This window comes from Bombina bombina, chromosome 3, assembly GCF_027579735.1.
Source record: "Bombina bombina isolate aBomBom1 chromosome 3, aBomBom1.pri, whole genome shotgun sequence".
Taxonomy (NCBI): Eukaryota; Metazoa; Chordata; class Amphibia; order Anura; family Bombinatoridae; genus Bombina; species Bombina bombina.
In genome coordinates, this window is record NC_069501.1 from 1,138,459,540 (window position 1) to 1,138,472,319 (window position 12,780).

Below are 12,780 nucleotides of genomic sequence, written 5' to 3' on the forward strand. Positions count from 1 at the left end.
GCTCAGTTCGACAGATCCCTGGCTTCCAAAAGACTGTCTCTGCCGCACTCGGCAGTGTTCCGGGTTCCAGGGGGTGTGTACGTCACATGGTCCTTGTGTAGCCAATCACTGATCCGAAAAGATGTCCTCAGCTGATGCAAAATCCAAATGCTTAGGAAGTGTGGGCAAGCTCCCTTTACCTCGGGGTACCTGGACAATGTGTAGCTCCAAAATGAAAAAAAATTCCAAGAGGCAAAGTTCAATGAAATAAAAACGTAAAGGCTTATTTATTCCAATCGATAAAACATTCCAGAACGGTCACAGAGAGTCTCACTAAAATAGCACAAGAGTACTGGATGTTGACATGTTTCGGCTAGAGGGCCGAAATCATAACTATCTTTTTCCTTTTGGAGATATATATATTTTACACAATACACACACATTATATAGGTTTGTACCTTTTTTTTTTTTTTTTTTTTAAATCATGTTAGTGGTCCACGGGATTCAAAATTGTGAGTTTAGTGGTCCATGAGGTCCGAAAGGTCTGTGACCCCTGGTGTAGAGATCCATCCTCTCCCTTCCAACAACTCTTTAACCCTCCCCCCTCCACTGCTCCCTGCCATGTTTGTTAATGGCATGTTTGCTTGTTTTTTTTTTTTGTTTTTTTGTTTTTTTTCAAGGCAAATCTTTATTTAAAATCAAATAAGCATACAAAGAACACAGTCAGCAGCAAGAAATGTGTACTATAGGGGTTTGGCCGATCAGGCTTAGTAAGAACGTAAATGTTTGTGGTTAGCTCTTGTTTTTTTATTTTATATATCTTTTTTTCCTGAAGTGTAGGGTTCCTCCCTGCAGCCAATATTGTTCCATAGTGGTAGGACCCATCCCTCCCTCTCCCTTCAAAACCAGTTTCTGTAGTGTAGGGAACCCCACCCCTTCCTCCCCACTCTTTGTAATGTTTAGCAATCTGGCTTCATGTGGTAAGGGAGCATGATCAGTTTTCTCAAGTTGTGTACAGTACTCTGCAGAAATTTTAAGCACAATTGCACTTTGTAATTTTATTTTGGCATAATAAAAGTTACGTTTTATATTGAGCTTCCTGTGCTTTTTCCTTCCTGAGTATGCTCAGTGCTCCTTTAACATATGAAGCCAGATACCTTCTGCCCCATGGTTGCAGGTCCCACTGTCTAAGCTAACAGTGAGGACCATACCAGACGCCTCTGTTCCGGATGCACATTACGCTGGGCAAAGTACTGTGTGACTAAGTTACATCCATATTGCGCAAGGGGATCATTTTCATTAATACAGCTACTAATCAACATTTGTTACATAGAGAAAATTATATTATTATAAATTATATCTGGAAGCTCAAAACAAAAGTATCTTATATTCTTTTTGGGAAGAAGCAACAAACACAAATTGTTTAAAGGAACATAAAACCTAATTTTCTTCCTCTCTCATTTCAGATAGAGCATACCATTTTAAACAACTTTTGAGTTTAGTTCTAATATTACATTTTCTTTGTTTTCTTGTTATCTTTTGTTAAAAATCAGGAATATAAATTCAGGAGTCTGCACGTGTCCTCAGCACTATATGGCAGCAGTTTTGCAATAGTGTTATATATTAGCAAGGGCACTAGATGGCAGCACTACGTCCTGTCATGTAGTGCCCCAGGCATATGCACACTACCTAGCTAAATATTCTTCAACAAAGAATAACATGAAAACAAAGCAACATTTGATAATAGAAGTAAACTGGAAACTTTTTTTAAAATTGTATTTTCTATTTGAAGAATGAAATTAGGTTTTATGTCCCTTTAATAACTGAAATAATACTGTTTTACAACTGGCATTTAAGAAATGACTGCATTGCAACAACATACCTGTATGTTTCTTTTCAAGAGGTATATACCCATAGTTCTTGAATGTATCTGTGATTTGTTGAATGTCCGACTTGCTTCTCTGCTGCAGCACTCTGCAGATCTTTATGAAATCATTAAGTTCTTGGCGTTTCACAATTTCTTTATCAATTGTGCTTTGAATATCCCCCTGAGGGAAAAGTAACATATTTGTTATTATGCAGTACAGTCATATTACAATTCAAATAACTAAAAACCAAAGAATATCGAAAAACATGATGAAGCAGTCTAAAATTCTGTGCTTTGTCTATTCTTACTTTTTATGTTCATAGGTGGATACATTAGTTTATCTTTGGCTATTCTGATTAGTATAAGTTAGCAAAATTAAAAGCAAATGCAAGCTAAAATGTGCTGGTGCTTGTTTTGATTTTAAAATATTTGTATAAATGCATCTGTAAAATGGGACAGCTTGGAGAATGGATGGGACCAAGTGTTAAAAACAAAATGTATGCTTACCTGATCAATTTATTTATTTCTTGACACAGTGAGTCCACAGATCATCTAATTACTATTGTAAATATCACTCCTACCCATCAGGAGGCAGCAAAGAGCACCACAGCAAAGCTGTTAAATATCGGGGGCGGAGCCTACACTCTCTGCGGCAGGACGCATCTCAGTGAAGCTCTCTATATCTGAAACTATTTTTACAAGTGTAATATAGCTAATCTTTAATATCTATTGCCCTGAAACGGATATTCATTGGCTATTTATCAAGGGGAATAGAGATTTATTAGAGTTGATGTTTTGATGGAGCTCCTGCCTATGTTCTCTGAGGCAGCTACGGGACAGGCCTATTACCAGGACTGAAGCCATCTTTGCAACTACGCAGTAACTTGTGGAAAGAGGATCCTGTATAGGTTTTGAAACGTGGGTCTGGGGCTGCCGTGTTATTACCCCCCCCCCCCCCGAACTCCGGGGTTACGATATCCTTTATTATAGGATAATAACTCTCAGAACTACTATTTATCGCCAGCATCAATTTCATTATAAACCTGCAAGTTGACTGCAGCTGCTTGTCTCCTAACATGGATGTGTCTTCCATGGAGGCTGCGCATTTCATCGGAGAACTCAGCGGCTTGCTTTCCTACTATCAAGAGGCTTTCTCAAACCTTCTTAGAAATTCGCTCCGGTCCCCTGCTGAGACCTTTGCCACGAGTACACCACTGACCTCTCTTGTTGGTAAACCCTATGGTAGCAGTGAAGTTAAAGAGCCAGATGGTCAGCTAACACCTTCTCAGATAACCACGCATGGGAGGCCCACATGTCTGCCAGCTACGGAAGGAATATCAGACGGCGCTGAAGAAGATAAAGGACCCCACACAGTGCTTACCTCCTGCTATACTACCGATGCAGAACACTTGAACGGAGATTCAGCAGCCTTTATGCTATACCCTCATAGCATGACAGTCCAGGAGTGCCCTACCCCGCACTGGAATTTTACCCTGATGGAGTCGGGCCCGTTGCTGTGCGATATGGCCGCAGCCGGGACTAGAAAGAGTGATCCTGCGGCGTGCATACGGCCCCATCAGGTCACGAAGGGCCACCAACTATCCCTTGCTCGGCTTCCTGTCAGTGGTCTGGCTAAACCGCTGAATATGATAGTGTGCAGTATGAACATACAGAGGTGGCGCTGGGCCAGCTACGGTTTCCTCTTTTGCAACAAAGAACCCCTCATCGGTGATCATTTCTGTAATTGCAAGGAGACCGGTGAGAAAATTAACTTCAAAGCAGATGGTGTAACCCTGCGTTTAGGAATAGGCTGACAGTCTTGTAATATTATATCTAGGAGTCTAATGTCTGAGTGGTTTGCAACTCACACCAGCAGTTTTTCATTAGCTGGTCTGTGGGATTCTATGTCTGTTTACATGTTTCTCAGTGACCCCTATATAACAGGCATACCTCCTATAACCATATTGTTAGCCTTCCCTATGAGGACTTCCTATGAAGGCTTTTATTGTCTGAACAAACATGTTCCTCACTGAGATGATTGCCCAAGCTATATGTCCATTTCATTGTACATTTGTTTTGTTTTTTAATGTTGAAACGTCTCTTCCTATTAGAACTTACAATATGGACAGTGACTCTGGTTTAGAATGTTTTATATTTTAGTCAATTGCTAACCTTAACAAGTGTTGTGAATCATGGAGATAACTCTGTTAATTCAGTCTTGAGCTCAACTTCTACTATTATGTAAATATGCTGAATATATTAGGGGATTTCATCCATATTTCTACACAATACTGCCTGTACATAATAACATGTGAGATTCATCAATGTGCCAACTGTAATGTAGTGAGTCACCTCCCTAGCACTAGTGTTTTCTATACTGCCTACCCACACTGGAGTTGTCCTCTATCATTTAGATAGATATATGTCTGATTCTAGCTCCATGACATAACAAGGTAAGCAAATACACTGTTATTACTTAATTAGTTTTTACCAAATGTGTAATGGTGCTATACTGTATTTGGGTAACCCTAAAGGATTACTTAATATCATAGGTTTATGGTCTGGGACTGAAGCTATTATGACCTCTAGAACTAAGACTCTTACTACATAGGGTTCCAGCAATTTATAGGTACGATACTCAGTTGATATAACCAATTCACTCCAAGCATGATGTGTTCTCTTAAGCCCTAATCAAAGCCCAGTAGGACATATGTACTTATGTATGAGCCATAACAATGAGATACTCTTGAGCCTAACTCTCCAAGCTTATCATCATTATCTTGCCTACCTACCTATAATATATTTTAGTGGTATCACCAAATACACTGGTTGCCCCTGTGAGCCTAAAAATTGCCCACACACCGCAAATTGAAGGATAACTTGTACCCATTTCTGAGCCATCTTCACTATTTATGTATATATTTCCGGCATTAGCCCTCTATGCCCTCCCATGTAGTCTCCCTATTCCAATTGAGTGCCTTTGAAGGAGCTATGGCCCCCTGTTGGAGGCATTCCCTGTACTGTTATTGATGTTTCTTTGATGGGGGATCCTCAGTTGAATTTCTTTAATTTTAAGTTAAGTATTAAATGTAGGTTTGTTTAGTTTGAGGCCCAAAAGTGGTCTCCTGAGCACCCTGGTGAGTTTCTAATCTTATAATTCCTCCTCTGAGTCATTTGGGCCTTTGCGGGTCCATGAGTGGCCCTTTCAAGCTGTGGAGGTATATATATTCCTGAAAATAAGAAGGGGGGAAAAAAAAAAAAAAAAGGAGGTTCTGTTCATATTGTACATCAGCACTAAGGTAGATAGTGTTGCTCTGATTTATATATCTTCCTTTATTATATTGTATAAGCTTGTACTAACAAAACAATCAATGTACTCAGTGTGTATAATATTGATAACTTGTTTAATGTTGATTTTATTTTATTTTTCTGAAATAACCTCAATAAAAAGATTTAAATAAAAAAAAAAAAGCTGTTAAATATCATCTCCCTTCCCTCCAACCCCAGTCATTCAACTGAAGCAAAGGAGAAAAAGGAAGCAACAAGGTGCAGAGGTGTCTGAGGTTTATAACATATACACAATACCTGTCCTTAAGAAAACAGGGCGGGCCGTGGACTCACTGTGTCAAGAAAGAAAGAAATTTATCAGGAAAGCATAAATTTCGTTTTCTTTCTAATGACACGGTGAGTCCACGGATCATCTAATTACTATTGGGAATCAATACCCAAGCTAGAAGACACAGATGATAAGGGAGGGACAAGACAGGGAACCTAATCGGAAGGCACCACTGCTTGAAGAACCTTTCTCCCAAAAGAAGCCTCAGCCGAGGCAAAGGTATTACATTTATAGAATTTTGAAAAAGTGTAAAGAGAGGATCAAGTTGCAGCCTTGCAAATCTGTTCCACAGAAGCTTAATTTTTGAATGCCCAGGAAGAGAAAAAAGCCCTCGTAGAATGAGCCGTAACTCTCTTAGGAGGCTGCTGTCCAGCAGTCTCAAAGGCAAAGCGAATGATACTCTTCAGCCACAAAGAAAGAGAAGTAGCCGCAGCTTTCTGCCCCTTTCGTTTCCCAGAGAAGACCACAAACAGAGCAGAAGACTGACGAAAATCCTTAGTCGCCTGTAAATAGAATTTCAATGCACGCACCACGTCTAGATTGTGTAGCAGACGTTCCTTCTGAGAAGGTTCAGGACACAAGGAAGGAACAACAATCTCCTGATTAATGTTCCGATTTGAAACCACTTTAGGGAGAAACCCTAACTTAGTACGCAAAACTACCTTATCCGAATGAAAAATAAGGTAAGGAGACTCATACTGTAATGCCGAGAGCTCTGAAACTCTACAAGCAGATTATATAGCAACAAGAAACAAAACTTAGCAAGATAACAACTTAATATCTAAGGAATGCATAGGCTCAAACGGGGCCTGTTGAAGAACTTTAAGAACTAGGTTAAGACTCCAGGGAGGAGTAACCGGCTTAAACACAGACCTGATCCTGACCAAGGCCTGACAAAACGATTGTACATCTGGGACGTCCGCCAGATGTTTAAGTAACAAAATAGACAAGGCAGATATTTGACCCTTTAGGAAACTTGTCGATAAACCCTTCTCCAAACCTTCTTGGAGAAAAGACAGAATTCTAGGAATCCGAACTCTACTCCAAGAGTAGCCTTTGGATTCACACCAATACAGATATTTACGCCATATCTTATGGTAAATCTTTCTAGTCACAGGCTTACGAGCCTGAATCATGGTCTCTATGATTGATTCTGAAAATCCATGCTTAGATAACATTAAGCGTTCAATCTCCAAGCAGTCCGCTTCAGAGAAACTAGATTTGGATGAAGGAAGTGCCCTTGAAGTAGAAGGTCCCTTCTCAATGGAAGTCTCCAAGGTGGAAGAGATGACATCTCCACCAGGTCTGCATACCAAATCCTGCGAGGCCGTGCCGGTGCAATGAGGATCACTGACGCCCTCTCTTGATTGATTCGAGCAATGACCCGAGGTAGAAGAGCGAACAGGGGAAATAGGTATGCAAGACTGAAATTCCAAGGTACCGCTAGAGCGTCTCTCAGTACAGGCTGTGGGTCCCTTGACCTCGACCCGTACCTCGGGAGCTTGGTATTCTGCCGAGATGCCATGAGATTCAGTTCCGGCTGTCCCCATTTGACAAACAAGCTGGAAAATACATCCGGATGGAGTTCCCACTCCCCAGGGTGAAAGGTCTGTCTGCTCAGAAAATCCGCCTCCCAGTTGTCCACTCCTGGGATGTGGATCGCCGACAGACAGCAGTTGTGCGTCTCCGCCCACTGAATTATCTTGGCTACCTCTGTCATGGCTAAGGAACTCTGAGTTCCCCCTGATGGTTGATGTAAGCCACTGAAGTTATGTTGTCCGATTGGAACCTGATAAACCGGGCCGAGGCTAACAAGGGGCCAGGCCAAAAGAGCAATATAGATTGCTCTCAGCTCCAGAATCTTTATAGGTAGAACAGACTCCAACCGGGTCCATGTCCCCTGAGCCTTTAGAGAACCCCAGACTGCTCCCCATCCCAGTAGACGTGCGTCCGTAGTCACAATCACCCAGGTGGGTCTGCGGAAGCAGGTTCCCTATGATAAATGATCCTGAGACAACCAGCAAAGAAGGGAATCCCTTGTCTCCTGCTCCAGATGTAATTGTGCAGACAGATCAGCATAATCTCCATTCCACTGCCTGAGCATGCATAACTGCAGAGGTCTGAAAAACGTGCAAACGGGATGATGTCCATAGCCGCTACCATCAGACCGATTACCTCCATACATTGAGCCACTGGTGGCTGAGGAGAGGACTGAAGTGCTAGACAAGAATCGAAAATCTTTAATTTCCCGACTTCTGTCAGAAATATTTTCATTGATAAGGAATCTATTATGGTTCCCAAGAAAACTACCCTTGTAGTTGGAACTAAGGAACTCTTTTCCAAATTCACCTTTCATCCGTGAGATCGCAGGAAGGATAACAACATTTCCGTGTGAGATTTTGCTTCTTGAAAGGATGGTGCCTGAACCAGAATTTCATCCAGATAAGGCGCCACTGCAATGACCCGCAATCGGAGCACCGCCAACAGGGATCCCAGAACCTTTGAATAAATTCTGGGAGCTGTGGCAAGGCCGAATGGAAGAGCCAAAAACTGGAAGTGTTTGTTTAGAAATGCGAACCTCAGAAACTTGTGATGGTCCTTGTGGATGGGAACATGCAGGTACACGTCCTTCAAATCTACCGTTGTCACAAATTTACCCTCTTGAACCAAGGAAAGAATGGAACGAATAGTTTCCATCTTGAAGGACGGTACTCTGAGGAATTTGTTTAGACTTTTAAGATCTAAAATTGGTCTGAAGGTTCCTTCTTTTTTGGGAACCACAAACAGATTGGAGTAGAATCCCAGACTCTATTCCTGCATTGGAACAGGAACTATCACTCCCAGGTCGGAAAGGTCCCGAACAGTGAGTAAGAACGCCTCTCTTTTTATCTGGTCTACAGATAATCTTGAAAGCAGAAACCTGCCCCTAGGAGGAAAAGTCTTAAAATCTAGCTTGTATCACTGGGACACTATGTCCACCGCCCAGGGATCCTGAACATCCCGAACCGAAGCCTGAGAGAAGGAAAGTCTGCACCCCACAAGATCCGGTCCCGGATTGGGGAAAGGCCCTTCATGCTGCTTTTGATTCAATAGCGGGCTTCTTGGATTGTTTTTCCTTGTTCCAAGACTGGTTGGGCCTCCAGGAAGGCTTGGACTGTTCCTGCTTGGAAGGAGAGGAAGGTTTACCCTTGAAGTTTCGAAAGGAACAAAAATTGCTCTGACGTCCCTTCTGCTTATTCCTCTTATCCTGAGGGAGGAAATGGCTTTTTCCTCCCGTAATGTCAGAAATTATTTTTGTCAATCCCGGCCCAAACAAGGTCTTTCCCTTGTAAGGGATCGCCAAAAACAAAATTTATGCTTACCTGATAAATTTCTCTCTCGTGGTGTATCCAGTCCACGGGTTCATCCATTACTTGTGGAATATTCTCCTTCCCAACAGGAAGTTGCAAGAGGACACCCACAGCAGAGCTGTCTATATAGCTCCTCCCCTAACTGCCACTCCCAGTCATTCGACCGAAGACAAGCAAGAAAAAAAGGAGAAACTATAGGGTGCAGTGGTGACTGTAGTTTAAAAATAAAAAACACCTGCCTTAAAGTGACAGGGCGGGCCGTGGACTGGATACACCACAAGAGAAAGAAATTTATCAGGTAAGCAAACATTTTGTGTTTTCTCTTGTAAGGTGTATCCAGTCCACGGGTTCATCTATTACTTGTGGGATACCAATACCAAAGCTTTAGGACACGGATGAAGGGAGGGAGAAGGCAGGAACTTAAACGGAAGGCACCGCTGCCTGCAAGACCTCTCTCCCAAAAATAACTTCCGAGGAAGCAAAAGTATCAAATTTGTAGAATTTTGAAAAAGTATGAAGCGAAGACCAAGTCGCCGCCTTACAAATCTGTTCAACAGAGGCCTCATTTTTAAAAGCCCATGTGGAAGCTACCGCTCTAGTGGAATGAGCTGTAATTCTTTCAGGAGGCTGCTGGCCAGCAGTCTCATAAGCTAAACGGATTATGCTTCTCAGCGTAAAAGAAAGAGAAGATGCCGAAGCCTTTTGGCCTCTCCTCTGTCCAGAATAGACGACAAACAATGCAGATGTTTGACGAAAATCGTTAGTAGCTTGTAAATAAAACTTTAAAGCACAAACCACGTCAAGATTGTGTAAGAGACGTTCCTTCTTTGAAGAAGGATTAGGACACAGTGACGGAACAACAATCTCCTGATTGATAATCTTATTAGATACCACCTTAGGAAGAAAACCAGGTTTGGTACGCAAAACTACCTTATCTGCATGGAAGATCAGATAAGGGGAATCACACTGTAAGGCAGATAACTCTGAAACTCCTTGAGCCGAAGAGATAGCTACCAAAAACAGAACTTTCAAAGATAAAAGCTTGATATCTATGGAATGCAGAGAACTTTAAGAACTAAATTTAAACTCCATGGCGGAGCAACAGGTTTAAACACAGGCTTGATTCTAACTAAAGCCTGACAAAACGCCTGAACATTTGGAACATCTGCCAGATGCTTGTGCAGAAGAATAGACAGAGCAGAAATCTGTCCCTTTAAGGAACTAACTGACAATCCCTTCTCCAATCCTTCTTGGAGAAAGGATAATATCCTAGGAATCCTGACTTTACTCCATGAGTAACCCTTGGTTTCACACCAATGAAGATATTTACACCATATCTTATGATAGATTTGGATGTTTAAATGGACCTTGGAGTAGAAGGTCCTGCCTCAGCGGCAGAGTCCATGGTGGAAAGGATGTCATGTCAACCAGATCTGCATACCAAGTCCTGCGTGGCCACGCAGGTGCTATCAAAATCTCCGAAGCACTCTCCTGCTTGATCTTGGCAATCAGACGAGGGAGGAGAGGAAATGGTGGGAACACATAAGCCAGGCTGAAGGACCAGGGCACTGCTAGAGCATCTATCAGCGCTGCCTGGGGATCCCTTGACCTGGACCCGTAACAAGGAAGCTTGGCGTTCTGACGAGACGCCAGCATATCCAGTTCTGGTTTGCCCCATAGTTGAATCAGCTGGGCAAATACCTCCGGATGGAGCTCCCACTCCCCCGGATGAAAAGTCTGCCGACTTAGAAAATTTACCTCCCAGTTCTCTACTCCTGGGATATGGATAGCTGAGAGATGGCAAGAGTGAACCTCTGCCCATAGAATTATCTTTGAAACCTCCAACATTGCCAGGGGGCTTCTTGTTCCCCTCTGATGGTTGATATAGGCTACAGTCGTGATATTGTCCGACTGAAATCTGATGAATCTGAACGCAGCTAGCTGAGGCCAAGCCTGAAGAGCATTGAATATCGCTTTGAGTTCCAGAATGTTTATCGGAAGGAGGGCTTCCTCCTGAGTCCACAAACCCTGAGCCTTCAGGGAGTTCCAGACTGCGCCCCAGCCCAGAAGGCTGGCATCTGTCGTCACTATAGTCCACTCTGGCCTGCGGAAACTCATTCCCCTGAACAGATGGACCCGAGATAACCACCAGAGAAGAGAATCCCTGGTCTCTTGATCCAGATTTAGCAGAGGGGACAAATCTGTGTAATCCCCATTCCACTGATTGAGCATGCAAAGTTGCAGTGGTCTGAGATGTAGGCGGGCAAACGGAACAATGTCCTTTGCCGCTACCATTAGGCCGATTATTTCCATACACTGAGCCACTGACGGCCGAGAAGTGGAATGAAGAGCACGGCAGGAAGTTAGAAGCTTTGATAACCTGACCTCTGTCAGAAAAACATAATTTATGCTTACCTGATAAATTCCTTTCTTCTGTTGTGTGATCAGTCCACGGGTCATCATTACTTCTGGGATATAACTCCTCCCCAACAGGAAATGCAAGAGGATTCACCCAGCAGAGCTGCATATAGCTCCTCCCCTCTACGTCAGTCCCAGTCATTCGACCAAGAATCAACGAGAAAGGAGTAACCAAGGGTGAAGTGGTGACTGGAGTATAATTTAAAAAATATTTACCTGCCTTAAAAACAGGGCGGGCCGTGGACTGATCACACAACAGAAGAAAGGAATTTATCAGGTAAGCATAAATTATGTTTTCTTCTGTTATGTGTGATCAGTCCACGGGTCATCATTACTTCTGGGATACCAATACCAAAGCAAAAGTACACGGATGACGGGAGGGATAGGCAGGCTCATTATACAGAAGGAACCACTGCCTGAAGAACCTTTCTCCCAAAAATAGCCTCCGAAGAAGCAAAAGTGTCAAATTTGTAAAATTTGGAAAAAGTATGAAGCGAAGACCAAGTTGCAGCCTTGCAAATCTGTTCAACAGAGGCCTCATTCTTAAAGGCCCAAGTGGAAGCCACAGCTCTAGTGGAGTGGGCTGTAATTCTTTCAGGAGGCTGCTGTCCAGCAGTCTCATAGGCTAAACGTATTATGCTACGAAGCCAAAAAGAGAGAGAGGTAGCAGAAGCTTTTTGACCTCTCCTCTGTCCAGAATAAACGACAAACAGGGAAGAAGTTTGACGAAAATCTTTAGTTGCCTGCAAGTAGAACTTGAGGGCACGAACTACATCCAGATTGTGTAGAAGACGTTCCTTCTTTGAAGAAGGATTTGGACACAAGGATGGAACAACAATCTCTTGATTGATATTCCTGTTAGTAACTACCTTAGGTAAGAACCCAGGTTTAGTACGCAGAACTACCTTGTCTGAGTGAAAAATCAGATAAGGAGAATCACAATGTAATGCTGATAACTCAGAGACTCTTCGAGCCGAGGAAATAGCCATTAAAAACAGAACTTTCCAAGATAACAATTTTATATCAATGGAATGAAGGGGTTCAAACGGAACACCCTGTAAAACGTTAAGAACTAAGTTTAAACTCCATGGTGGAGCAACAGCTTTAAACACAGGCTTGATCCTAGCTAAAGCCTGACAAAAGGCCTGGACGTCTGGATTTTCTGACAGACGCCTGTGTAACAAGATGGACAGAGCTGAAATCTGTCCCTTTAATGAACTAGCCGATAAACCCTTTTCTAAGCCTTCTTGTAGAAAGGACAAGATCCTAGAGATCCTAACCTTACTCCAGGAGTAACGTTTGGATTCACACCAGTATAGGTATTTACGCCATATTTTATGGTAAATCTTTCTGGTAACAGGCTTCCTAGCCTGTATCAGGGTATCAATAACCGACTCAGAAAAACCACGTTTTGATAAAATCAAGCGTTCAATTTCCAAGCAGTCAGCTTCAGAGAAGTTAGATTTTGATGTTTGAACGGACCCTGTATCAGAAGGTCCTGTCTTAGAGGTAGAGACCAAGGCGGACAGGATGACATGTCCACTAGATCT

General features: G+C 42.6%; 1 protein-coding gene across 1 annotated transcript in view; it reads right to left on the minus strand.

The window, feature by feature from the left end:
• Positions 1-12,780, minus strand: part of SKA3 (spindle and kinetochore associated complex subunit 3) — a 668,958-nt gene that overhangs the window by 511,965 nt on the left and 144,213 nt on the right. The window contains exon 4 of the mRNA XM_053708518.1: positions 1,862-2,027. Within this exon, the coding sequence (XP_053564493.1) occupies positions 1,862-2,027 (166 nt within the window). The remainder of the gene's footprint in view (positions 1-1,861; positions 2,028-12,780) is intronic.